This window comes from Balaenoptera acutorostrata, chromosome 13, assembly GCF_949987535.1.
Source record: "Balaenoptera acutorostrata chromosome 13, mBalAcu1.1, whole genome shotgun sequence".
Lineage (NCBI taxonomy): Eukaryota > Metazoa > Chordata > Mammalia > Artiodactyla > Balaenopteridae > Balaenoptera > Balaenoptera acutorostrata.
The window spans coordinates 19,816,583-19,842,442 of record NC_080076.1 but is presented as its reverse complement, the minus strand read 5'-3'; the positions used below and the strand labels follow the sequence as shown (position 1 = coordinate 19,842,442).

At 36.3% G+C, this 25,860-nt stretch overlaps 1 protein-coding gene across 25 annotated transcripts in view; it reads right to left on the bottom strand.

The window, feature by feature from the left end:
* TCF4 (transcription factor 4) overlaps nucleotides 1-25,860 on the bottom strand; it is a 356,728-nt gene that overhangs the window by 101,670 nt on the left and 229,198 nt on the right. For 21 of the 25 annotated variants that reach the window (XM_007191942.3, XM_028168974.2, XM_057526284.1 and 18 more), the window contains one exon: nucleotides 25,386-25,435. The exons of the other annotated variants lie outside the window; for them this stretch is intronic. In XM_007191942.3, the coding sequence (XP_007192004.1) occupies nucleotides 25,386-25,435 (50 nt within the window). The remainder of the gene's footprint in view (nucleotides 1-25,385; nucleotides 25,436-25,860) is intronic. 25 annotated transcript variants of the gene reach the window in all.

The following is a 25,860-nucleotide window of genomic DNA, read 5'->3' as shown; positions in this document are numbered from 1 at the left end:
TTCATAATAATTTTAAAAGAAGTCTTAATCATAGCAGCCAATTTTTAAGGGACCCTGACCTGGTCTATTGTTTGTTTCATCAGCGTAAAATTGGGCAAGTTACCTAACTAGCAGTAGCTAGACAGAGTCCCTTTTTATCACTGAAAGGACTGGGAATGGAGGTTAGCCACTGAAAACAGTAAGCCACCAAGCTCTCTGATGGTTAACTGCAAACACCATTGAGGACACTAGGGGTAGGCAGTGTGCCCAAGTGTTTTCTCTGCCACTTTTGGGAAAAAAATCCTTACCAGTAAAATTATTGTTTAGAATACTGACCACCTAAAATACATCCATATTATTCTTAACTTTTTCTCTAAAGTTTACAGTTCTTTTGTGATTTTCCAAAAAATCCTTGACAGATATATTTGGGATGAAGGGGAACTGGGGACACATACCTAGAGTTGTCACAAAAATTTGGGGGATATCTGACCAGAACTCCGAAACGCATGTGTATAGTATCACCTACAAGGTACACTTTCAGTAAAAACTTGCTGAATGAATGAATGAATGACTGCATCAAAGAACAAGTAAATATTCTACACCACTTGCGTGAAGAGTCTTGGATTTCTGCATTCATTCAATCATTTCACAAACAATTATTTACCGTTTCTCAACTCTGGAGAGCCCCGTCGTGGGACGTGCACAGGATTCAGAGAAATGTACAACAGTCTTCCTGCCCTCAGAGATCTGCCACATGGCCAATGTCATGTGCTCAAGGTCATGTGACCAGTGCTCTTAATAAAATGGAAAAATGCGACCAAAGACTAATGCTTTAATTGTGAAGTAGGGACAGTCATACATGTATTAAACAATCAGACAACAAACTATTACGGGATAAGGAACTGAACTAGTCACTCCCAATCACAGATCTCATTAAAGTAAATTCTGCCTCTTTTTCTGAATAATGACTGCAACATTACACAGTTACTTCGAAGTCCAAATAAACCTAATAAACACATACATACACGCACCCTGCAGAGTGCCCAGAATGAGGCAGGTGCTTAACAAATGACTTGAATGAATGAATGAATGAATGATGGTCATTTGAAGGGAATGTCATTTTCCCCCCAAAATATAACTTGGTAGAACTTGTACAACTCCATGTTTCTGTTTAAGTCATTAAACAATTTTTTTTCATATGATACTTGCTTACTTCTACAATGCTGTTCTTTTTTTGCCTAGTATGGCTGAATTAGCTAAACATCATACCCCAAGGAAAATAGTGATATTCATCAACATACAGTGATTACATAACATAATGGGAACAAGCAAACTTATAAAGTAAATGACCTCCTTAGGTAAATATCTACCCCATCAAAAAATTTTGATAATAAGACAGTTAACTAACACATGTGTAGTGATATACAATTTAAAGAGCATACAGTTGCCTACACTACTTTCATCTTCATAACTAGTACTCCATGACAGGTATTATCATCCCTACTTTAAAGACAGAGAATTAAGGCACAAAGAGTCTTGGATGACATTTCACAGATCACAAAGCTACAAAATCCCCAGGGCTTAAACTTGAGGGTCAGATATTTCTGTATGAGAATTACCACCTCGCTCCTCTGCAGCAGTGTGACAGGGGCCAAGTCATATCACAGGTTTGAGTTTAAGTTTCCTCCTCTTAACACAAGTGCTTCTTTTGAGGCATAAATGAGAGGACACCTCATTTAGCATAGCAGGGGCATGTTATAAACGAGTAAATTTCCTTGTCCCTCCTTGTCCCTCTGCACAAGAGTGCCTTAAGGAACAGTGGGAAAGCAATCCCCACCCAAAATAGGCAGTAAGTAACAGAAGTCTACTAAAATGGACAAAAATTATAAAAATACAGGACGACGCTAAACTCTTCACTACTAAGCAATCAAATCACACTACTGGCATGAGAAGCTTGTATGTTCAGTTAGATATTTAAAATACGTATTTTCTGTTGATGCGTCAGTATCAGAACCTATGTTCTCATATTTAAACATAAATGAATGATAAATTTTGCCACGTCAGAGAAAGGAGCTTATCTGGGCTACCCTTATGCACTGAAAACAGGAGGTATTACTGAATTTAAGTTATTCAGAAGCTAAACAATCAGATTATTTTTTTTGCTCTCCAGTAGGAGACATTTAATTCATAAGCTAAACTAATGTTGGTGTTGAGTTAGTAGTAAATGGACATACAAGGATTGTTATATTATAAAAATTTTAGTAAATGGCGATAGCTTGTAATACCTAAGATGAGGTTGGTGTTTAAAAACCAACTTAAACTGCAATGACAAAAATCCACTTCATAAAAGATTATCCAAAGGAGGATGCAGACACACATGTACACACACACAGAGTAAAAAGAATTTTTTCTGATGACCGTAACTTGAGACAGCCTTGCAATCTAGGAGTGAACACCAACAAACTTCCTGTATGGACATTCCTATATCTTTTTGTATTGAGATCTTTAGAATGTAAAATAACTATGTTCTCTGATAAGTGAGAAAGCTTTATTACTTTAAAACAATGGTTCTCTTCAATTGGAATCCCAATTATCTCAAACTTTTTTGCCAAATACACATTTATCTGGAGAAAATACTTATCTCAGATAAATATACTTGTCACATAATTATAGAAATATTTCTCTGAAGCAAATCCATATTACACGTAGGACTGAGATAAAGCACAAATCATCTCAGTCTTCTCTGGAGCATAAACTTATTCTCTTAGCACCATTTAGATTATTACAGGTACAATAGTTTTAAGAATTCGTATGGCTCAAATGTAGAGAAGTTTAGTTTGAAAGATGCTTTTATCACAGAAGAGTATCAAAATATCAGCATAGACTGGGAAATCTAAATTCTATTTGTGGCCTAATCAGAGACTTCCTACCGTTATCTTGAATTGGCTACTTTTATATGGCTCGGGTTCATATGCAGACATCTAAATGGTTTATCACATGATCAATATTTATTCTCTTCCTGGCTGGCCAGATGTCTTGTAGTCATATTGATTGCTAAGTGTAAGCAATATGGACTAAATTTTTTTGACCAGACTTCTGTTCCACAAATATTCATCTTCTACCTTTCTGTGGCAGTATTTCTCTTCAGAAGAAAGAAGAGGTTTCTCATTTTGCTTTGCACGGTATTAAAAAAACTCACAGACATATACTGTTTTGGTGACATACAGTAGTATGCAAAATAAATGCAAAAAACTGGTTCCAAAATTCTTACATGCAGTTGGATCTGGTTAGAGTCATTTTCCCACTTTTTCACATTTTCTCGTTTCTATGGTAAAGAATACAATGAGTATGTCATTACCCATATGAACATAACATTTTCGAAGAAACTCAACAAGCCAGAGATATAAAATGGCACTACCCTGCAGACTGGGGAACATGTATATAAGGGCATGTATGATATGGTAAAGTGAAATACACTCAGTTGCAAGACCAGAATATACAGATTTTCATGTTTAATTGCAATGCAAACTGCACGCTTGACTCAAACTGAAGTTCACTTCTTCCTTCCTCAATTCCATGCAAAGACCTGTAATTGCAAAAGTCATACATTTATTCTACTACCAAAATCTCTCAAACATTGAATGAAATTAGAAAATGATAGTGCAAGTGACACTTCTGACGACTGAAGGAGATATTTTAGTTAAGAAGAAAAGACTTCACTGCGCTTTTTATTTTTTCCCCAGGACATCAATCTCTTTCCCCTGGGATAAGTGGAATGTTCTTTGGGGGGAAAAATTCCTTTATCCTAACCCAGTATAATCCATAGCCAGTCTCCGAGTTTGATACAAAAACAAACCATTTCTATTTTGGTGCAATGAGGAAGCATCACACTGGACAATATAAAAACAGAGATGGAGGAAGTTGACTCAGATTGCTGCACTTCCTAGATGAAGAAAGCTAGCAGGCTTACCACAATCACCTGTATCAAATGAAATAAGACGACAACTGTTTTTTCCGTCAAATTGATGCACGTGTAAAAATGAATTCCCGAAAAGTTAAAGGGGAAATCCTGGGTATGTTTGTTTGCCTGGATGAAGGATGCCATTTGAGAAACTTTTGACAAAATGGATTGATGAAGCAGATTGGAATCTGGGCACAGGATGTACACAATTTTTTAAACATTGTGAATAAATAATGGGCTTCCCAATGCATTGCTCAGTGATCAGAGGGAAATGTGATATCACAATGAAAATCATTTTCATTCTAAATAGAATAATTGTCCAGGGTTTGTTAAGTCCCTTTGGGGGTGGGAATTCTAACAACTTCCTGAGGTTTCTAACTGTTGATTACCTTTCTTTGACATCACTGAGCAAGTAGAACAACGAATTGCTTGCTGGGCAGAGAACAAACAATTTTCGAATACTTTAACGGCTATCTCTGTTAAACACTCAGAATTAAAAGAGTAGGTAAAAAGAATGAAAAAAATGTTTTAAAATGGAAGTGAATGACCATACAAGATTAGGATCCAATGCACATCCGTTATTTTAATGTCTATCTCAAATTCCTGTTTTAAAAAGTTTCTGCCTAAAATATTCTTTTGTGTAACTGGGAACCAGCCCCTCGGAGCAAGAATTAATGGTATTTCAGGAGAAAGGAGTAGCAGATTTAAGTTCCCTCAAGGCTGATCCTTAGCCTAAAGCTTAGGCTTGGTCATTGGTCCATTCCTGACCTAAGTATTGCATTCTTTAACTCAAAATGACCTTGAATTTTAACTACTCAGTTTCAAAAACAAATGACCTCTTCCTCTGTTAATCATAAGCACTTAAACATCTACCCCACACATAAACACAGAGATGCGTGAAGAGTCACATGAGATGTTCTGCACCATCATCCACTGAGACAAGTGCTTACAGCAAATTCCGTGAGCAACCCCAAAAGAAATTGTCTTAAAACGGATAAGTTGCAATTACCGAAATTTTTGAGCTTCTACTAAATAAAACAGAAATAAATTCATAAGCTTTCACTGAACACAAACAACATTAAAATTAGAACTATTTGGCAAAAAATTGACACCGATACATTTCAGTTTCTAACATTAGGCCAACCGAATCAGGTATAGGTAGGAGTGCCCAAAACTCATACGGCAGTAAGGATCTTACTTCCATTCATTTATGGCTGGGCAGAAACTGGTTTAAAATGACGTCTTCCTAGTCATAGCCGGCATTAGTAGTTAATAGCGTCAAATTGCCAAATTATGGTGCTTACAAACCAGAGGCATGAAAGCTGCCTCTATTTGTTTGACAAGGGTGTTTCCCAAAATGTCAGTCAGCTTTCTGCCTCCTTTGAATGGGATGATCAAATGCATTCTGAAAGTAAAACAACTTAAAATTTGCTTAATATGAGTCAAAATCTTAAACAGGTCAACTATCCCGTGCTTACACCCAACTGGAGATTTCCTTTTCCGCTCAGAGCCTGCAAGCCATGTTCTTTATGGGGTCTAAGCACCTACCCACTCAGTGTTACCATATAGGTATGTGTGCATATGTGTTGGGTGCAAGGAAAGGGTACAGAAAACACAGTAAACTTAAGAGTTCCTCAAGCCTTACCCATTTTGTACATGGCCTGTGTCCTTCCAACTTGCTAGCAATGTTGATCTATAACTGATCAACTTATACTTTTTTCAATAAAAATAAGTACATTTAAAAAAATAAAATAGGGCTTCCCTGGTGGCGCAGTGGTTGAGAATCTGCCTGCTAATGCAGGGGACACGGGTTCGAGCCCTGGTCTGGGAAGATCCCACATGCCGCGGAGCAACTAGGCCCGTGAGCCACAACTACTGAGCCTGTGCGTCTGGAGCCTGTGCTCCGCAACAAGAGAGGCCGCGATAATGAGAGGCCCGCGCACCGCAATGAAGAATGGCCCCTGCTTGCCGCAACTAGAGGAAGCCCTCGCACAGAAACGAAGACCCAACGCTGCCAAATAAATAAATAATTAATTAATTAAAGGTGCTAATAATTTAAATAAATAAATAAAATAAAATAAAATAAAATGTTTGGGCCCATAAGGCTTTCTCAGAGTTGAGCATTTCTGTATCAAGTCATTCTTAGCACCATTACTAAACAAATGGCTATATTTTATGATAAATAATTTTTAAACATAAAAAAGTTGAAAGAAATTTTTAATTGTCTTTTTGGTTTTTTTAACGACTTCCAAAAGAGCTAAAATTTCTGATTCTCCAAGTATGTGGGGATGAGACCTCCATCCCCATCACCTGTTCTCCTTCCTTATTAAAATAATGTGGAAGCCAGAAACCAAGACGGTGCTTCAAGTTCTGGCTTTATCTAAATCTCAGTTTCTTTATAAATAAATATGTTTTGAAAAAATAAGTATTAAATTGTCATCATGACAGTTTTTTTTCCCAACTTAAAAATTCTGTGATTTATGTTTTTATTATAATGCGATATCTATGGATAACCAATCTCTGAAAATATAAAGCCAATCAAAAGTTGTTTCTGCAGCTAAACAAGCAAAAGCTCAACAATAGGGAAGAGATACACAGAAGCTGCTAGAAGCTCAATCACTATCTGTGGCCTCTTTCTTCATCTCGCCAGATCTGTAACCCTCAGCCATCCAGAATCAAGTTCTGTAGTCACTTCCAGATAAGGACCATTCTAGAATATATGGCTCTTGAACAAAGTTTAATGCCATGAATTGTAGCTAAATAAATTGTGCCCCTACTTTATTGCCCCCAAATACTATAAATTTTTAGAGTAGAGATTATGATTTAAATTTCTTTGCCCCGCCCTATAACAATGTTATATGCATATAATAGGAGCTCAATTACATTTTTGCTCATTGAGTGAATGAGGAACAAAAAGAGATTTATTTCCTTCCTTTCCACAATGACAGAAATGATCAAGTCCAGAGTTGTCAGAAAAACACATTACAGCCAGCTGTAACTTCAATCTGAGAATAAGTCAAATCTTCATGAAATGGAAAAATGAGTATATTATTAGACAAAAATTTTCGAATAGAGCTATACCTGCATTATACTGATAAAACACATACACACACATGTAGCTATGATGAATTGTTTCCCCAGTTTTCAAACGTTTTAATGATTATTTTTGATTTCATGAGCCTGGCCTTTCCCTCACCTGGATTATGAACTGCTGAAGAATAGGGATGGACCAAATTTTATTTGCTGGGCTGGCAGAGAGCATATTCATTTACACATATACTTCGCAGAAGGGGGCTTGGAGGATCTAATTTATCTTCCTTTCTCTTGTATAGTGTGGCTATTTTCTCAATGGAATAATTAATCGTGCCAACAATATGCCAAAGATATAAAAATGGATACATGCATTGTCACTTTTGAGAGGTGATACTGTTATGTCACTTAGTATGTGTGATGCAGACTCCTGTTTCATGTATTCTTTAGTTTTTCTTGGCAGGTCCCCCCTACTTATTTAATCTATATTCTACTCTAAAAATTCTTTTTATAAACATTTTCTTAGAGGGACAACATACCCTCCTATGGCTAGACATTATTTCCTAATGACGTGGAGGAAAACAAAACAAAGAAGCAGGTGTTTTCCATGTCATTTCCACATATTTAACCTTTTTTTGTTGTCCTTTCCAACATTTTCCATTTAACCAGATTTTAGGCACGACAGAAAAAAAAACTTTGAAAGATGTTATTTTGTTACATTGTTAAAAATATGCTGATAACAAAGAAACTCGCCAACAATTACGGTAAATCTCAAAGTTGATTTCATCTTTATACTATATATTACATTGTTACCAGGGACTGTGCCATTACATCAATTGTTGGACTTTTAAGAGACATCGTCTCTGTATTTATTAGTCCACAAGGTGGATCCGTGGTACTGGGCCCCTATGAAGCATCATGAAATGAACTCTTGCTTGGAAAACTACTTGTGGCCACTTGTATCTTTGCATAAATCTTCACAAAGGCAGGAATTTTGGTCCATGGCTGTGCACTCTCCAGGAAGCCTGGCACTTAGTAGGTGTGCAATAAATATTTGCTGAATTTTTAAATTTGACACTTGAGCCTTAAGCAGATTCAAAGCTAAGTGGTTACATGATGATATAGTATCATCAATCGCTCTCCATACTTTCTGGCTGATGTCAGATGTGGAGCTGAAGACGGGAACTTTGTTGATTAGAATCCTAAGAGAAAGGCACTAACATTTTGTAAAGACTGGTTTGAAATATACTTGAGATCTGGATACATGTAAGTCATATCTTTCACGAAACAAGCTTAATGCATCTGGTCTACCTAAAATTTACTAAGTATATAGCAAACAGTTAACACTTTCAATATCCTTAACTAAGAAGAAATGTCTGAAAGCATCTACAAAAATAAGTTATCATTTTAGTTGTTTATACCTTTTAAAAAAAGTTTCCTGACTTACTGATTATCATCTTAGAGACACCTGGTAGCAATGCAATAGTTAAGGCTCTGTCCGGGTCTCCTTTTAAATTCCCAATTTTCAGATGTTTGGAAGGAAACTGCTAGAATCTTAAATTTGCTATGCAGAGTTGTCTGTAGAGATGCAAATTTCATTTATCTCACTCTTTATATACTTTTCTTTCTGAAAAATCTGTAAAAGGCTAAGTCATTTTGGATCATACAGTGCATGGAAATAGACTGCTTTAATACTTGAGATGTTTTATCTTTATTATCTACGGCTCTTGCCGGAAAAAAAATACACACACAAAAACACCTCAACTCACCTCCGCATATCCTAATATACCTTAATTTCTCTGAATAAAATGCAGGTGCTTCATTCTAAATGTGGTCCAATGACTGACATTTCAAACCCAAAATCTCAGTAAATGGCTGCAGTGCTTAACGTTGGTGGCATGCACGGCGCTTGCATGAAGGAAACTAGGGCCATGCCACCCTACCGTGCAATACATTTAATCTGAACTCTTTAATCTCAACTGTGGTTATCCATTTTGTTGTCCTGAAGGCTGCAAGTTCCCAGTAAAGTTGGAAGACCGACTGAGCTTTATTTTCCAGCGATGATTATTTCTGTTCTCTGTTGTTGAGTTGGGAGCACATCTGTGTGAAGGAGTTTCAAAGAACCAAGGGATGGTCAGAGAATAATCAGCTCAAAACTTCACCTGAGTTCACAAACTATGGACTACACAAGACTTTCGTGAACTCCTCCAGAACCACAACCATTTACATGACTTTTAAACTGGATCTGAGTCAAGAAGTATTGCTTGATATTGACCTCAAGGGTATTTTTTCCCCTGATTTTACCCAATATGCACAGCCATGAACAAGGACTGAGCCTAATTTCATTTTCCATACGGTAACTAGCATGTTATTTGTGTTTCACGAATGAAATGTAATTGTAGGGACAGAGCCTCAACTGCTCATTCAAATCAAACCATAATATTAAGAGCATTATCTTCAAAAAATAACAGCTTGATTTAGCAAAAACATTCTTACCAATAAAAACAATAAAACATCCTAAATCATACTCCACATACTTTAAATAGCCTGAAATAACTTTTATTAATAGCGTGTAAGTCTTGTACTCATAACTGAGTCTTCACAGTAAATGCACTATTTAGGTATATTCTGATGAATTGTCATAGGAAAAAAGGATCTGCCATCATTTCTAAACAAAATCTCCAATTACACAGTTCCAAGATAAATCAAAATGGACCTTAATTTAAAGTATTAAAAACAATGGGCTAAGACACCCGGCCTAGAAAAAAAATTCCTTTCAGAAAAAAGGAAATAGTATAAAAACTCTTGCCTACTTAAAATGAGTTTTAAATGGGTGCAGGGGACAGCGCCTGCATCTTTCTAGAAGTGAGAGCATATACTACAAAATAATAATTAGAAATTAAATAACTGATACTAGCAATGTGAGTTATCAAGTTGAATTCATAAATTATGACCTGGCTAACTCGGAATTAAAATTATTAATTATCCAAAATAAACCACTGCCTGTTCTAGAAAACATCTTAATCCTAACCTAGAGAAAAGTTACTATTTAGTAACACCTTTCTTCAGGGGCTAAGAGGACTCCATTTCCACTGTCAAAAATACCCATTTAAATGGGTAATAGCCAAATATCTACCGATGAATTATTCAGATCTTCTCAAATGTTGGGGCAAAAGGAAGGTTTGGCAAATTGGTACTAAATTTTCAGTTTAATTATAAAACCGATTCTTAGGAATTAAAAATAATGTCTTAAAAGCTGACCGAGGACCAGATTTGGCCACTGAAGGCTGTGTGACGCTCTTGCTGAAAGACAAGAACAGAACAAACACATCCGAGCAGAGTGTGCCGGCCACAATCATGGAACTTACACCCAGGGAAACCTGTCCTTAATTTATCCCGTCGTGTGTAGATTTGGCAAGAATCTCCAAACGTCATTTACATACCATATGCCCTGAATTACCTAGGCACAATGGCTGTGGATAAATATGATGTTTCAGGTCTGACTGTTTGCTTCCTTTTATAAGTTTTGCAGCTTTCATTTCGTTTTTCTCTTTACTAAACAACTGAATACGATATTGTGTGCTGCATTAGAACGTTTTGTTAAATCAATAAATAGTTCATTGTGCCTTGTGATTAGAAAAAAATGATCCTGAGGTAGGCGACCAGGAGGTATTATTTCTCCTAAGTAAGAATCAAATAAAGAAAATCAGCTCTTTATGCTTTGGACTCATTTTAACCTTCGGTCTCTTTACTACGCATATAAATGCGAGGCATTCAATAATTAAATAGACAGAAATCAAATATTATGACTTCTGTGGAACGTATAAAATTGGTCAGCAAGTTTTCATGTTTAAAATGCGTCCATGAAAATAGATTCTTGGTAATTCCTGTATTTGTTCCTCTTATAATTAAAAGGCATTATTATTGTCTGGTGCCTTAGTTTCCCTCTTCCCCCAACAATGGTATCAACACAAACTTAGTAATATTTGTCCAGATTCTCACATTAAATTTAAAGTCAGATTGATAAAAATGTATACTTAAACCAAAAAGATCAATAGCCTAAAAAAGGCTTGGAGCAGAACTACGTACATATTTTTTTGTTGTGTACTATAAATTTGACTGTATAAACTTCCAATTAAAAATGACATTCACACCATCATTTTTGATAGAATTTTGCACAGTAGGAATACTCATTAATGCAGGGTAATACAGTGTGATAAGCAGCTTAGACATCAAAATAGCAAAAAAAAAAAAAAAGCCAGTTGGTCTACTCTTTTCATGAGTAAAATGAAACTTAAAAAAATTAAATACCTGAGGAATTAATTAAAAAGAACACTTATTGGCATACATATTTTTTTTAACTATGTCGAATCAAAAGCATCCATTCTTTAGTCAGTTTCTACTGCAGAGGTCTCAGTCCTAGTACAAAAACACAAAAACGAAAACATATCCATCCTATATCTGATGATAATACATTAAATGCATTACAGTATTCAAAACAGAATAAAATTTAAGTTAAATAATTTCACTTATCCTACAAGTACCCTCCTAAATAGAGTGTGTGTATATCTATATACATTTATATTTTTTTAAATCATTGAACTGAAGGTGTCTGAAATATCTGAATTCCTTTCAGCATTGGTAAAAGAGAGGTAGGCAGGAGCCCATCAGCTACAAATTGTGGGCACATGGGTCATTTCTTGATCTTAAACTGTAAAATACAAAGTGATTATATAATTCTCAGGAAATGGCAAAGGAGAAATAGGTTAAAGGCAATGTGGTTATTTCAGAATCCTATGAAATAATTTGCTTTCTTTAGGGGACAAGGAAAGAAAAGAAGCTACCCCTTGAAGACGGGCAATGAAAGGGTTAACAGACATATGCTGTATAATTAGGAGATGCATTAATGATTATGAATAGTAAATGATTTGGTGCAAAGAAAAAAATTTTAGTCAAAGGGACATGTACCTATCTTACATGTTTATTAGTAACTGTATATAACTAGAGAATTCTGCTATTAAGAATCTTGCATTATTGGTGTAAATACTTCCAAGGGTACATCAAATTGTAATCTTTCATATGACATCCATCAAACCAGGCTGGAGATTTTGACAAACATTAAACACAGTAAGGAGGCAATTATGTATGCATGATTTAATCTGCAACTAATTAATATGCAAATTTATTCATATGTTAGTTACTAAATTAAAAATGCAAAGAAGCCCTTATGGTGATTCTCGAAATTTTGCACAAACAGAACATTTAAAATGTAAGAAAAATGAAGTTTTTTAGAAACCTATAACACACTTTTAGTGTCTCCAGAACCTGTTGCATTAAGAAGACTCAAAAAAATGTTTGTTTAAATACTAGATAATAATTTAAAAGGTGTGCTAATTTTATGTGAGAATGTGGGAACAGAAAGGTTAATCAGAATTCTCTCGAACTCTTAAGAGATACACTCTAATTGCCAGACAAATGGTATTCTATTTCTAAGCTTCCTTCCCTGCTTTTAGGGTTGTCAAAAGTTGGTCATCTTACTGATATCTTGTACAAATGGTTAGGGGAATAAATAGTACATGAAAGCGACTAGATATATTGAAAATTCCAGGGTAACTCTGAGACCATTTGGTGCTCACTAAACACACAATTCACTCCTCAAGATGGCAACTCGCTCTTTTTGCCTTTGGGGAACAGCTCTTTGCAAACAGAGAAATGGGAGGAAAATCTTGAGAAATTCTCCCCAACTCTCTTCCGAATGAATCCTTCAAAGAAAATAATGCCACTAACCCAAGAGCCACAACCTCCCCAAAAAGCAGAAGGTAATTCCATCTGAATTCAATCTGGCTATTTTAGCCCTGCGTTTTCCAGACAGCCCAAAACGGATTTGACTCTTTGATGGCAGATGAGGGATGTGGAGTCGTGTCATTTAAAAAGATCTTTGGATGTCTGCATACTGGGGAATATCCACTGAAGAGCATATCTTATCCTTTGGCACCACTGCCTTCTGCGAGAATCTGATTTCCCGGTGATTTCCTAGTGATCAGCAGTGAGATTTTGTGTGGATCACCTCTGATCTGATTACCTTTTTCATTCGAAGTCCGACGGGCCATGTATACAGCTCCTGGAGCTGGCTCTGGGAACAGCTGTAGTGGCCTCAAGAAATCAACGCAAGTCAACTGTATGAGGAAGCACAATAGCAGTGTCTACGGCTCTTCCTAGGGCACTGAACTCTCACCCACGTTAGAAAAAAAAAAATCGCCATCAGTCGCATCGCTGCCAAGTGACACACAAAAAGGAAGTTAACCATTGGTTGTTACTTTTATTCACAGTCTGACTCTAATCTCCCAGCTTCCCTTCGCCCCTTCTGATGCCAAGCGGGCTACAGCTTGCCCATTTCATTTCAACTACGGCAGCCAAAAAAAGCACTGCCCCACCGTGCAGCGACAAGCAGTCTGTTTTGATATTAGTACCTCAGTATGAGCTAGCAGAGAGTCAGATGTCCCCAAACTATGTGCCCTCCCCTGAGGGACTCGGTCCCGGCCTTCCTTGGCCAGAGAGATGGTGAGCCTGCCACAAATCCTCAGCTTTGAAAGCGCCGGGGAAGGAAACGCACCATCCACGGGGCTCAGGCAGAAACGGCGAGGAGAGCCTCTTCTGGGGAGGGGATTCCTGCCCTCCAATTTAACACTTGTGTCTAACTGGAAATATTAACTCAGATTCTCTGCACTCCCTGCCAGCCAGCATTCAGCAGCGCAAACTGAATTATGTAAGGAAAGGAGTCCTTTTCTTACGTAATTAAATCTTAGCAGGGGCTAGTAAGTAAACATCAGATTTTCTTATTTTTCTTTCATAAAAGAAAGAGGTCGATGTGGGATTCAGAAGAATAGTTTTTTCCTCACTGATTCTCAGAGAGGGAGGAAGATGGTAATAAAATCCTCCCTTTCTCTCCCCCAAACACTGCTCTCTTTGCTAAATACACAGAATCTGACTTTAACCTGGTTTAACCCCTGAATGTGTCTGGAATGTGCTCATTCTCTCTAGCCTTAACGTATCATGTTTTTTTAGGATTGCAATGAGGCAGCCTCAGGTGAGGAGACTTGATGCCTGGGCACTTCAGGAATCTGAGAGGAACCGAGGTATCTTTAATTTTTACAGGTGACTCAATTTTGGTTGTGACCAGAACTGAACATAAAGCTTTCAAAAGCTTCAATGTACACATTTATGCATTCATTACACAGTGTTAAATCTAATTTGTTCTTTTTACTGTCACAGGAAGCACATGTTTAAAGCAATCTGTTTCCTCATGTGAATGCTTTCCTGTCTGTTTAAAAAAAATTGCGACACACTTTACCCTGAGTAACCAAGAGGTGATCATAAATATCCCTAAATAGCATTAAACAGATATGAAAGACATTAACACTTCCAGAATGCCAAAGTAGTATTAAAAAAAAAAATTCTAACAGACGCTCCTAGGTCAAAAAGTGAAATGTGTGTTTCCTGAAAAAACACTCATCAGAATCATAAATGAACTGTGGGGAGAAAAGTGAGGTGTTGCTGAATAACCCAGGATCCTCTTGGTGAGGAACTCGGCAACCCATTGCCAAAGGGCACTTGCCATAAAAAGCCAAATGGAAATGGAAGTTTGATGAAAACCAATATCCTTTGTAATCCACAAGGTGGCAATGACTACAAATGAGGGGCGACTCTTGGAGGAAGAGGTCCAGCTAAAAGGGACCTTTCCTGAGGAACTTAACGCGGGGTCTGGTTTTGCTGTACATTGAAATTGGCTGGGAAGAGATATTTGTTGTGAAATGTATCGGTCATGCTCTCTCTCCTCCACCCCCTTTGGCAGATGTTTTTTTTTTTCCCCCTTTAAATGCAAGAATTCATGAATCAGCCCTTGCAAAAATTGTTTTAGGTTTCCCACAGCTGACAAGCAAAAATACTTTTTTTCCCCTAATGAATTCAGCAATGGCATTGAGAAAAAACACATTACTAGGCAGCAAAGGCCAGAATCCCCCAATTCTTTGACTTTCCCTGAAAACGTCTGCTTAAATAATCCTGTTTAATGTTAGAAATGGACCTAAACAGTCCTAAACAAATCGAACTCTGTTTTACTTTAGAAGAGAAACAAACTGCCACACGCACCCACCTAGTCAAGGCATCTTCGTCTTGTCAGATGAAGTCAAAACCCCAGGTCTAACCGTCTCTTTTCATGGGTACCAGAGCCAGCCCTACAAAGGTAGACCCGGGCATCACTCGGGAGCCCCGCTTCTGGCCACTTACAGGATGACGCTGATAGAATATGAAATAAGAAGCATGTATCTCCTTATCACTTAGAGGCAGGGCTGATTTAGGCATAAACAAATGATTGGCAGAGAGAATCAAATTATGAGGACTCCATCATCTTGGCCTGATCTCCTCTTTCAAAAGAAAAAAGATGGGGTACACCCTTCCAACACAAACTTGGCTGAGCGATGAAGTCGGATGATTAAAAAGGCTGACTAGGTGTCTTGGACGGATGGAGATACTATTTTAAGGACAAAGAGATACAGAAAGTGCTTGCAATATTTCCTAAGTTCAGAAAAAGCAAGTGGCCTCCATTAGGTAGAATTTTTCTGAAGGCACTTGAGACCCTGGTCTAAGTTTCTGCTCTGTTGCTAACAAGCTGCATGTTTTTCTCTAGTGGTTACTCTGTTACGTTGCCAGTGCTTATCACAATTATCATTAGCTGTTAATTTCTAGACACCTACAATGCCTCAAGGCTATGCTAAGCACATTATATATTTTTTTGTAATTTATTTATCACAATATCCTTAGGAGGTATGTATATTTTCCCCATTTTTCAGGGAAGTAGTCAAGGATAATTACATCATATGCCCAGAGCCAGGTAGCTAGTAAGTGGCATAGCCAACTGAAAAACCAAGTGATCAGATTCCATGCTCTTAACCACTAGATGATACTGTTTCTATTACAGAAATGCTATTCTGGAATGTCTCGATTTTCTAAGGGATCTGCCTGGGCCAAAGTTGTGCATTCTAACCAGTGACTTAGAGGTATTGAGGGTCATTCTACAGTGAGATGAAATTTCTGAATATTTAATTTATTCCATATCATCAAATACTTGCTAAATGAGCATCAGCCAGGTTGTCGAGAGCTTCTGGTCTACAGAATGTCCCAAATAGCTACAGCCTCATGGTTAAGGACACAGAAAACCTTGAAGGCAGACTGCCGAGGTCACTATCCCAGCTCTGCCACTTACTAGCTGTGTCACCTCGGGCCTGTTTCTTCACCTCTCTGTGTCTCCATTCTTTTATGTGTGAATAAACAGTAGTACCCATCTTAATTGGACGGTGTAGGAATAAATGACTGAATAGATGCAAAGTGCTCCGTGTGTGATGCAGAATAAGCACTATGTTAAGGGTCTGTTAGTACACTAACATCAGCTCACTAAGCAGGCACTATTTCTATCTATTTTATAGACCACAAAATAGGTTTGTGACCTAACCAAGGCCACTGAGTGAGTAAGTAGAGGATATTAGACACTAAATTAAGAAGATCTCTTTATTTCTAGTGGTGTTATCTGCACCCTACTCTACCACTTTTATTACTATATTCATTCACTGGAAATATATTTTGAAGTAATATGCAGAAGGCAGTGAGTTGAGTTTCTATGGGACAAAAAAAAGATGTATATAAAACAAGAAAGACCTTTACTCTCTTCAAGGCGGTTACAAGTGAGTAGGGGGATTCAGCATCTCCATAAGAAACCTAAAGGACAAAACATCCCCGTGTTACACTGGGTGTGATTTTATTTTTTTGAATGTACAACTTTCTCCAAAGGCCAGACCTGCTCTTTAAAATGCTAAGGCCATTCCCCAAATTGGGATGTGCGTGACGCTACGTTGAATTGTTCAATGATACATGGCATGTCTGGCTTTTAGTTTAGTTGAAAAATATGCTTTGAATAAGTATAAATGAAGAAAGAAGTGAATGAATGAATGAATGAATGAATGAAAGAAAACTTCTAAAAATGCTTTTTTCCCCCTTCCACCTGGGTGTTTCCAGTTTATTATAGGGTTCCGCTTAACAGCTAGATTGTTGATGTAATTTATGAAAGGGAAAACAAAATAGCATTGTTTGTAAAATAATTACGTATTGGGGTTTGAATTTTGTAATTCCAACTATATCTGCCCATAATAAATATGCTTAATTCTGTCTTCTTCTGCCTAGCACTATCGACTAAGCTACAGATTATATGTGGCAACATCTTGCAAACATTTAAAAATAAAATTCACATAAAGGTACTCTATGAGGAACCCATAGGTTTTGGTACTGAAATTTCACTCACGAAGCATATGCCTTACTATTAAGCATGACATAAGTGGCAGAACGTGTACCTTTTTATTACATAACAATACTTTCAAATACTACAACAGTTACAGAAATAGGCTTATTTTCCTATTTAGCTTCATGGTTGAAAACATTCAAACTGATTCAACAAGTCTTCATCACCAGGCCACGAATATTCTTTTAAAATCTCAGTTCCAGGAGAAATGAGACATGAATTAAGTACTGCTGCATCCTTAGACAAATTTTATTTTTATCTCCTCTGCTAACATCTCAAGCTATTAGACTTTCTTACCATAAAGCCCCAATTTTTATACTCCAATTATTACTGAATTATTTTGTACTTCAAATTTGTTTCATAATGAGCAAGCCAGAAAATATTATTGTACCCTGGGCTTATACACCTGAGCACCTGTGAAACAGCCGAATTCCCCAAACAGGGTTACTCGAAAACATTACCGCTAAGAATCAGCCACCTACTTGAAACTGCCTTCTCACAGCAGCTAATGACACAATGATAAACTGTGCCAATTGGTAGAATGAAAGCCATTACAATATTATTATAAGTATAATCCAGGAGGCATATTTAGAATGATATGGGCTGGCAGGGAGGAGGCCGCGGGAGAGAGTTAGAAACTCTGTCTCAGATGATATCAAAATAATTGTTCCAAAACGGCATTTTTCTAAAATCCCTAGACGGGAACAGCAAGTGGTGACAGTGACAGGTTTTGTACGTGCATGTAAGGCAGGTACCACAAGGGTAATTTTTCTGAGAAAACGTAAGTCTTTCTAATATGAGTCCATGTTTCACAAAGGAAATGCTTTTTCATCACCATGGCTAAAAACAATTGACAGAGGGCAACACACCAAAAAATTTTCTTTACACTTGGCTACGAAGGGGGCTGCATAAAAAAAGTTCCTATTCTTCTGTTGCACTGAACACTCAAAATAAATTGAGTGAAATGTAATCCACACACAGATCCTCCTCTGATTACTCTAGAAGTAAACGCTTATGGATCAAGTTTCAAGCCTAGCAGGATACTGATGATGAATTCCTCAGATGACAAAATTAGACTAGAAAGACAATAGTGGGCGCCCCTAAAGCACGGAAATGGAATCCTTAAAAGGTTCTGTTCAAAATCAAATTTGCACATTCTCTCGGAATTCAAATCGATGCTTCTCCTTGAAACTTAAAGCATCTTTATTTCCAACCCTGAAATTTTCCAAAATGCAGAATCTTCTGCACTACCTTCATTTCTCTGAAGAGGGAGTATAAGCTCTAGCAAAGCAGGAAACTCCTCAAATAGCTCTGCACCTATGCAACAGCTGTAACTAAAAAAAAAAAAAAAAAAAAAAAAAAAAAAAAAATCGGAATCATTCACATGCTGCTGTTCTGAGATAAAATACTGGAGTATTTAAAACTACAAACTTTGCACCGAGTTTTAGAAAAGCTCTCATTCCTTTTAAAATGAGCATGTTCGCGTATACACACATACACTGGGACAGCTGAGATCAAGCCTGAGAATTTCACGTTATTGCTTTGAAATGCAACTTTATGTTCAGTTTAAGAATTCAGTGCAATTTATTAAAATAAAACAACACAGCAAGTGTCTGTCAACAGCCTGATAGAATCTAACCTGCCTTAAGAAAATAAAACTTTGCTATTTTTGAAGAAACTCTTCATGCCTTTCAGGATTATTGCTACGTGTTCATTCTGAGAGCATCTTATTTAAAGTCCTTGAAGTTCTATCTGACTTTGGTTCATGACTTTCAAACAAAAAATTTAGAATTGCTCGGAAGCAAGAAGGCACACCTTGGAAAAGCAGAGTTGTCAGTAATCGGGGTAAAAAATGAGAAAATTTCGCAATGTTAGAAAATAAGACATGTTTCAATCGATGAAATATTAAAAGTTTAAAATGATATTCAACCGAATATCAAGCCAAGCATCTCTATCATTCCACAAATACAAAATAAATGCACAGTTAAGCCAGACGCTGCAGAACAAGTTTTTATAATTTCAAAACACTCACAAGCCTGTCATAATTCTCTCTCTAGGTAAAGCAGCCTTATAGCAGCTTCTTAGTTTCTTAACAATTAAGCCACTCAGATGGAGCCCAAAACTTCACACCAAAATGTACTCTTCAGTAAAAAGTGAGAAAATAAGGTTCAAAATAACAGTTCCCTGAAATGTATTTCTCCTTTCTCAACAAATGAGTCCAGTTTTACACTAAATGCTATTGTTCCGAAATTTCAACAGAAATCTTAGCGGGTGAAATATTGAAACCTTGGTTAAAAATAAGAGAACACATGGGGGTGGGAGGGAAGACACATCATTTGTACCACCTTAGAAGAGCTTGCTTAGTAGAATAATCAGACAAAGCTGGCTGAGAAGGCGTCTCCATTGTGGAAAGAGCTAGGTGGTCGTCTCTTGTTGGAGTGTTTCAGGCATACATCCTTTTCATTTGTAAATATAATCCCAGCAGAGCTCAGAAATACACAAACCTTTCACCCACAGTTAACTGAAGAGTTTTTCTTCTCCCTTATGCTTCTTCTCACTTTATATTTAAAATATACACACGCCAGAAGACACCTTTTTAAGGGGAGCAGAATTGGATTTCAAGACAGGGAGGGTAGTAGAAGAGAACCCTCATTATTCCAAACTTTGGAACAAAAAATATAGAAATCTTTTAGAAAACTCCTCAGAGATTCGAACGCCTAATGGATTAGGTGTTTATATTTGTATGAATTTTATATGCTTTTTGAAATATTTTTAATGGAATAAGAACCCCCAATGAAAACTTAAATATAGAGATTCTCCTATAACCAGCCATTAAAAAAAAACACCTTAACTTCTGTAACCTATAACTGCAATGAACAGGAAAAGATTGGTTAATGTACATGCTAAACTTCTGAAGCCTTTGGTTTAGTGACTTAAGTATTAACTGAAGAAAAAAAATAAATACTTTCTTTGTGATGAATATTTTCTCGACTTTCAAGGTGTTCCCCAATGTCATGTTACATATTCTGTGTGAATTCTGTGAATAATTTTTTGCCCTATTTGGGATGATTTAATTGCATTATCCTTCACCTTCTTTCTGCCTATACATTTTCATGACAAGCATAATTTTAATATCCACACTTCATATTTCAATATCACTCATTAGAAAATGGTCACACTATGTTTAAAGTTAACTATTGTGAGCTATCCTAACATTTTAATGTAAACACCTACAGTTAGTTAAACTTTTTCACAAAGTATCTACTTCTCTAGGAATGAACTTTGAAGAGGCCCCTCCTTTTATAGCTTATCGCACAATTGGCTTCTTCTAGACTTTTCTACACAGGATGGAGCCCAGGTGGCTGACACCTACTTCACTTTAGAATCAACATAAATTTTATTTTAGCAAAAGTTGTATTATCACTCAAGTTAAAATTTTGTTCTCATGAAAAAGCATCATTATGATTTCCTTAAGATCAATTTCAAAAGTGATGGGGGAAATTAGGTATTTTAAGTACTGAGTTTTTCAATCATATAAAATTTCTGGGCTTCTAATAAGATAAAAAAAAACAATTACCAACTTCTCTTTTAAATTGTTTGTGATTTCTTCAAGCATTTGAGAAAAAAAACTTTTTTTCTAAAAATAGCTGAGGTTATATAACCTCAACATCATGTTTGCAACCTTCAAATATGAAGGTTTTTATATAATGGAAAATACAGAGAACAGTTAATGCTGTCAGCATTATCCAACTTTGCCCGATATTCCTAAAAATCTCTTCTGTGAAAAAATGTCTCATCCAGACTTTAAGATTTTATTTTATTTAAAAATTCTTTCCTTAAAAAACTGGTTAACCCAGTATCTCATACACATTGAGTTTTTATTTTTCGAGTCTACCTAATGATTAACTCATATCTCAAATTTTCTTGGAGGGTCCAAATCTTATTTTAGATTCTTTAAGATAGTTGAGATTGTTTTCCTTAAAATTCATGTGTTCAAAATTATCTCTGACCACTTAATACAAAGCTTGTTAGATCTTCCTGAATTTAAAGGCAAAAATCAAACCAAAAAGCAACTGCAATTTAACATAGACTTTCTTAAAAAGTGCAGTTTGAAAAAAAGATAGCCTGTAATGAGAAAAGTCATAGACTATTTCTAAAGATAAAACTTAATATTTCCAGAGAATTCTGAAGTTTCAGGGATTCTAACTGGGGATCTTAGTGAGACTGTCACTGAAGTTTCAAAATTGAATTAGAAGTGGAGACAAATTCTACCAATGTTTGAAGTCGAATGGTTGTAGTTGTTAATAGTTTCTGGTTAAATGTATATCATTTTGAAACATTCCAAATTATAAGAAGATGAAGATTTTATGTGTTTACATATTGGTGGGCACACTAAAGTTTCTGAAAGACAATGTCTTTTGTTTCTGGGTTTTTTCTGTGTGTTTGGAAGAAATATTTTAAAACGGCACCACATTAAAAAAAATTCTTTTTTTGCTTTCTAGATTTTAATGCTTCCATGTTAATTTCTAAGAATCATGGACATTTTGTCAAAAAAATGTGATTTAACGCGGTATAATTTTCTCTGCACTAACTCATGATTCAATACGTATGACAATTAGGCTATACAAAGATAGGAAATTTGCTGGACAGAGCAGTAAAGTTGAAAGCTATTAAGTTCAAGATGAGGTACGGTTTCAAAAAGAAAAAACAACATGTAGAAATCGAACAAAGAAGTTCACGTGCAGATGCAAGAAATTAGATAGGCAAGATAAATCCTCGCATCCACAAAAAACAAACAAAAAAAAAACAAACAAAAAAAACAAAGCTGTATTGTTAAAGTCCTATCAAAAGATGAGGGCTATAAGACATTGAGATGTGGCTGAAAAGAGCAACATACTGAAATGGGAAGAGAGAGCACAAAAATGTTCCCCAGTACTAAGCAAGGCTCCTGTGGGCAATTAGATAGTTGTCAATGTCACACAGCCTTTCCTTTAAAAACACATCACCCCAGCCCTAACTACAGGCCCCTTCCCTCCACTGCGCCTGTGCACTGCGACCCTGAAGGCTGGTTCTTGCGCCACCCTATCACTGTCATGCTTCCACAGTGACTCGAGGTCTCTAGACGCTGCGCACAGTACAAACACATTCAAGGATCCTGCCAGATCCACGGCACAATGTTGGGCCAGGCTTATGTTTTCTCTCTCCCACAGATGCTGCGGTTATTTTCAAAAAACAGGGCCAGTCCAGCCCCTCACTCTCCCAATTTCCTGCAAAGATCCAGCCTAATGGCAGCAAGAGAAGTCCAGTCTCTGCCCCCTAGTCGTGCCATAAATAATATCTGATTACAGATGTTACCGTTTAAATTTTCTTCCTTTATGTTAAGGAAGAGAAAGGGCCCATTTCGAAAAGAAGAAGAAAAAAAAGTGAGTTGACAGAACAGATTGTGACAGATTTATTACTATTTATCATGGTAAATATGTATTGAAGAAAACATATAAATGTCTTTATCTAGTCATAGTCACTCCAAAAGAAACCTTTTATTATCCCCAATTTTTTATTTGTCATAAAAATATTCATACATATTGAAGTAAGTTTTAGAAGTAGCTCTTATGGGATAAAAATTATTTGAGCTTAAAAACAGGACTAAGCATGGCAGAGGTCTAAATATACAAAAATATAGATCTACTGGGGCAAAAGTGTTACAGTATCTAATACAGATCATCTCTTTAGATCAAATTGAAATATATATTTTGTGCAGTGATAAGGCATGTGGATTTTGTTATCAGTAATAAGCAATCCAATTCATATAACAAAGCAACATAAACTAACTTAAATTGCTATTAAAAGAGAGCTGAGATTTGTTTAAGTAATGACAATAAATAGAAGATTGGATTCTAAAATCAACCAAATTAACTTCTTCTTGCTTAAAACAAACAAAAAACAAAACAAACAAAAAAATAACAAGGATAAAATTTCCATTTCAACTGAGTTTTCCTCCTTATCTTTCAAAAAAGCGTTCCTTATGGACCAAAATACCAAAATTTTCCTTAAGGACAATTAAAACGTTCAGCCAACATAAATTCTCAAAGAAGAGGAAACCCTAAGCTGACCACCAAAAGCCAAAAATTAAATAATACAAACTACATTTCCAATTCCTGATTTACTGGGAAGAAAGGAAAGATACTTTTATACTTCTGAACATTTGACAACATACCAGCAACACATAACTGTCTTAACAGCAAAGGAAAAAACTATACCAGTGAAATTTTCTATAGTGGCCAGTTAGCTCTACAGAAATACTTAAAGATTTACAATGAATTATGAGAAATTGCTGTTGACAATGATTAAATGCATAGATAATATCTACTGCCACACCAAAGCACTCCTTAGAAACTGTGCAAATTTCTGCATAATTTTAGCACTGGAAAAAATCAACTAAGTTTATTTGAATATGAGGCATAAACAGTGTACTATAGCTTTAAGTTTTGCATGGCTTTTATAGCAAAGAGCTATTCTATCATTTTAGAACATTCAAAGGTCCACTTATTGCATTTAATACTGTCCGTATTAGGTTCAGGCATGTTTAAAATGTAAACAGCTGTGAGGACTATATCATTTGAAGTTGTTATAAAAGCTATTAAAAGCTAAAGTTTCATCTACATTAAATCTACCACAAATTTCAAGCTTAAAATACGCTTATAAAAACCTGCAGGGATATTAGCCAATTTCAAGACGACACAGAAATTCAAAGAATAAACCACTCAGTATGTTTTTAAATGACTTATTGGTAGTCCAAAGCGACTATTTTATACACCATTGGCAGTTTTATTTACACAATATTTTTATATATTTATGGATAATTTTGTGACGCTTCTTCAACATTACCGAGTCTATGATAATCAGCATACAAAATTTGTTTTTTCTCCCTGATAAGACTTATTCTGATATATTCGCTTAATAATTTTTTGGATGCACTGAACTGAAATCAAGTCAAACACACAGGTGTTTGGGTTAATCTAATCTCAGCACATTTGCAAAACCTATTATTCTTCTAATTTATTAAAAATGAAATAAAACTAATATGCGAGCACTGATTGGTAATATTATTTTCAGAGATCTAATTTTATTTTAGAGTACAAGAACTTATAAGGCTCATTAGCATTCTTTTCAATGAATACTAGTGCCCTACAGAACACAGAATTAAATTAAAACTATATATATGTATAAATATATCATAGGAAGGAAGGAAGAACAAAAAAGAGGAGAAAGTAAGCAGGAGACAAGGAAAGAAAAAAGAAACTCATATTTTTATTCTACATCAGGGGAAAATTTCTAGAAACAGACCAGTTCTAAACAAAATTAAATTATCTAGGAGCTCGAATTTGAAAAAATATATATATATGGATTGAAAATAAGATATCATGTATTTAACTATGATTACAACCAACTTTTGCTATGTTGGCAACTGGAGAGACCGCAGCAACCCCTGCTTATAGCAGCAGGTATTAAAAAGACCCAGAATGCCTTTGGTTCCAGCTGGATTCTTCTAGTTGCCACCTGGTATTCCAGACACAAATGGCTACTGATGCAGCTACCTTTGCAGCCTTTATTCAGTCCCCTCTCTAGAAAATAGAGACATTCTCCCTGCACTCTGGGCTGAAACCCATGTAAATTTTTCCTAAATCCTCTCCACAAATCTCCTTTCGCATGCAAATCCATAAATCATCATAATACCGACAAAGAATTTAACCAACACGTGAAACTAATACTCATTCTCCTGAAAGCTCTGTGCAGGTAAAACTCCTCGAACTTCAGGCACCTTTTCAAGGCTCTCTTCAGAGCTTAACCAGCTGAGTATCAACACACCCACCCGGTCTTCCAGGATATGCAATGAATCACTCCAACGTGGGTCAGGTGGCTGGAGGTGCAGGGCATTCCCACCTCGGCCACATTCTAGATAAACACACCGCTCTGGCGGATGGAACCTCATTTACTCCTATCTCCTCGGCATCAATACAAAGCAGAACAAAATAAACAATATACAAAGCAGAAACAAGCAGTACTTACTGAAGATGGCAAACCTGGAGGAACTTTTCGAACTTTCTTTGTCTGAACCTCTGAAAGAAAATGAGGATGTTGTGAGGCCCCCTGCATGCCCATTCTCCTAACTAAAAGAGATTCTACCACGAAGCCATTTAGATCCGACCAGATTTTCTCAAATCGTGACTTTAGCAAAATGTCGGTACCGCTATCATCTTTTCTTCTGGCAGAAATCAAATCCTGCCTCTTTCATAAAAATGAAGAGATTTAACTTTTTAATGCTCTGGTTTTTCAAAGAGGTTCCTTAGATGGGCGGCCAAGAGAAAACAAGAAATAAGCATACACCAAAATAGTTCTCCTGCTACTATAAGTTAACATACCCACCCAACGTATTACTGGGGTGGGGTGGTGGGAGAGTCATGAGCCCGACAGTTGAGCATAATTTTATGGCTTTTTAGGGGGGTGGGGTGAGGATAGTTTGAGAGGATGATATTAAGAAAGA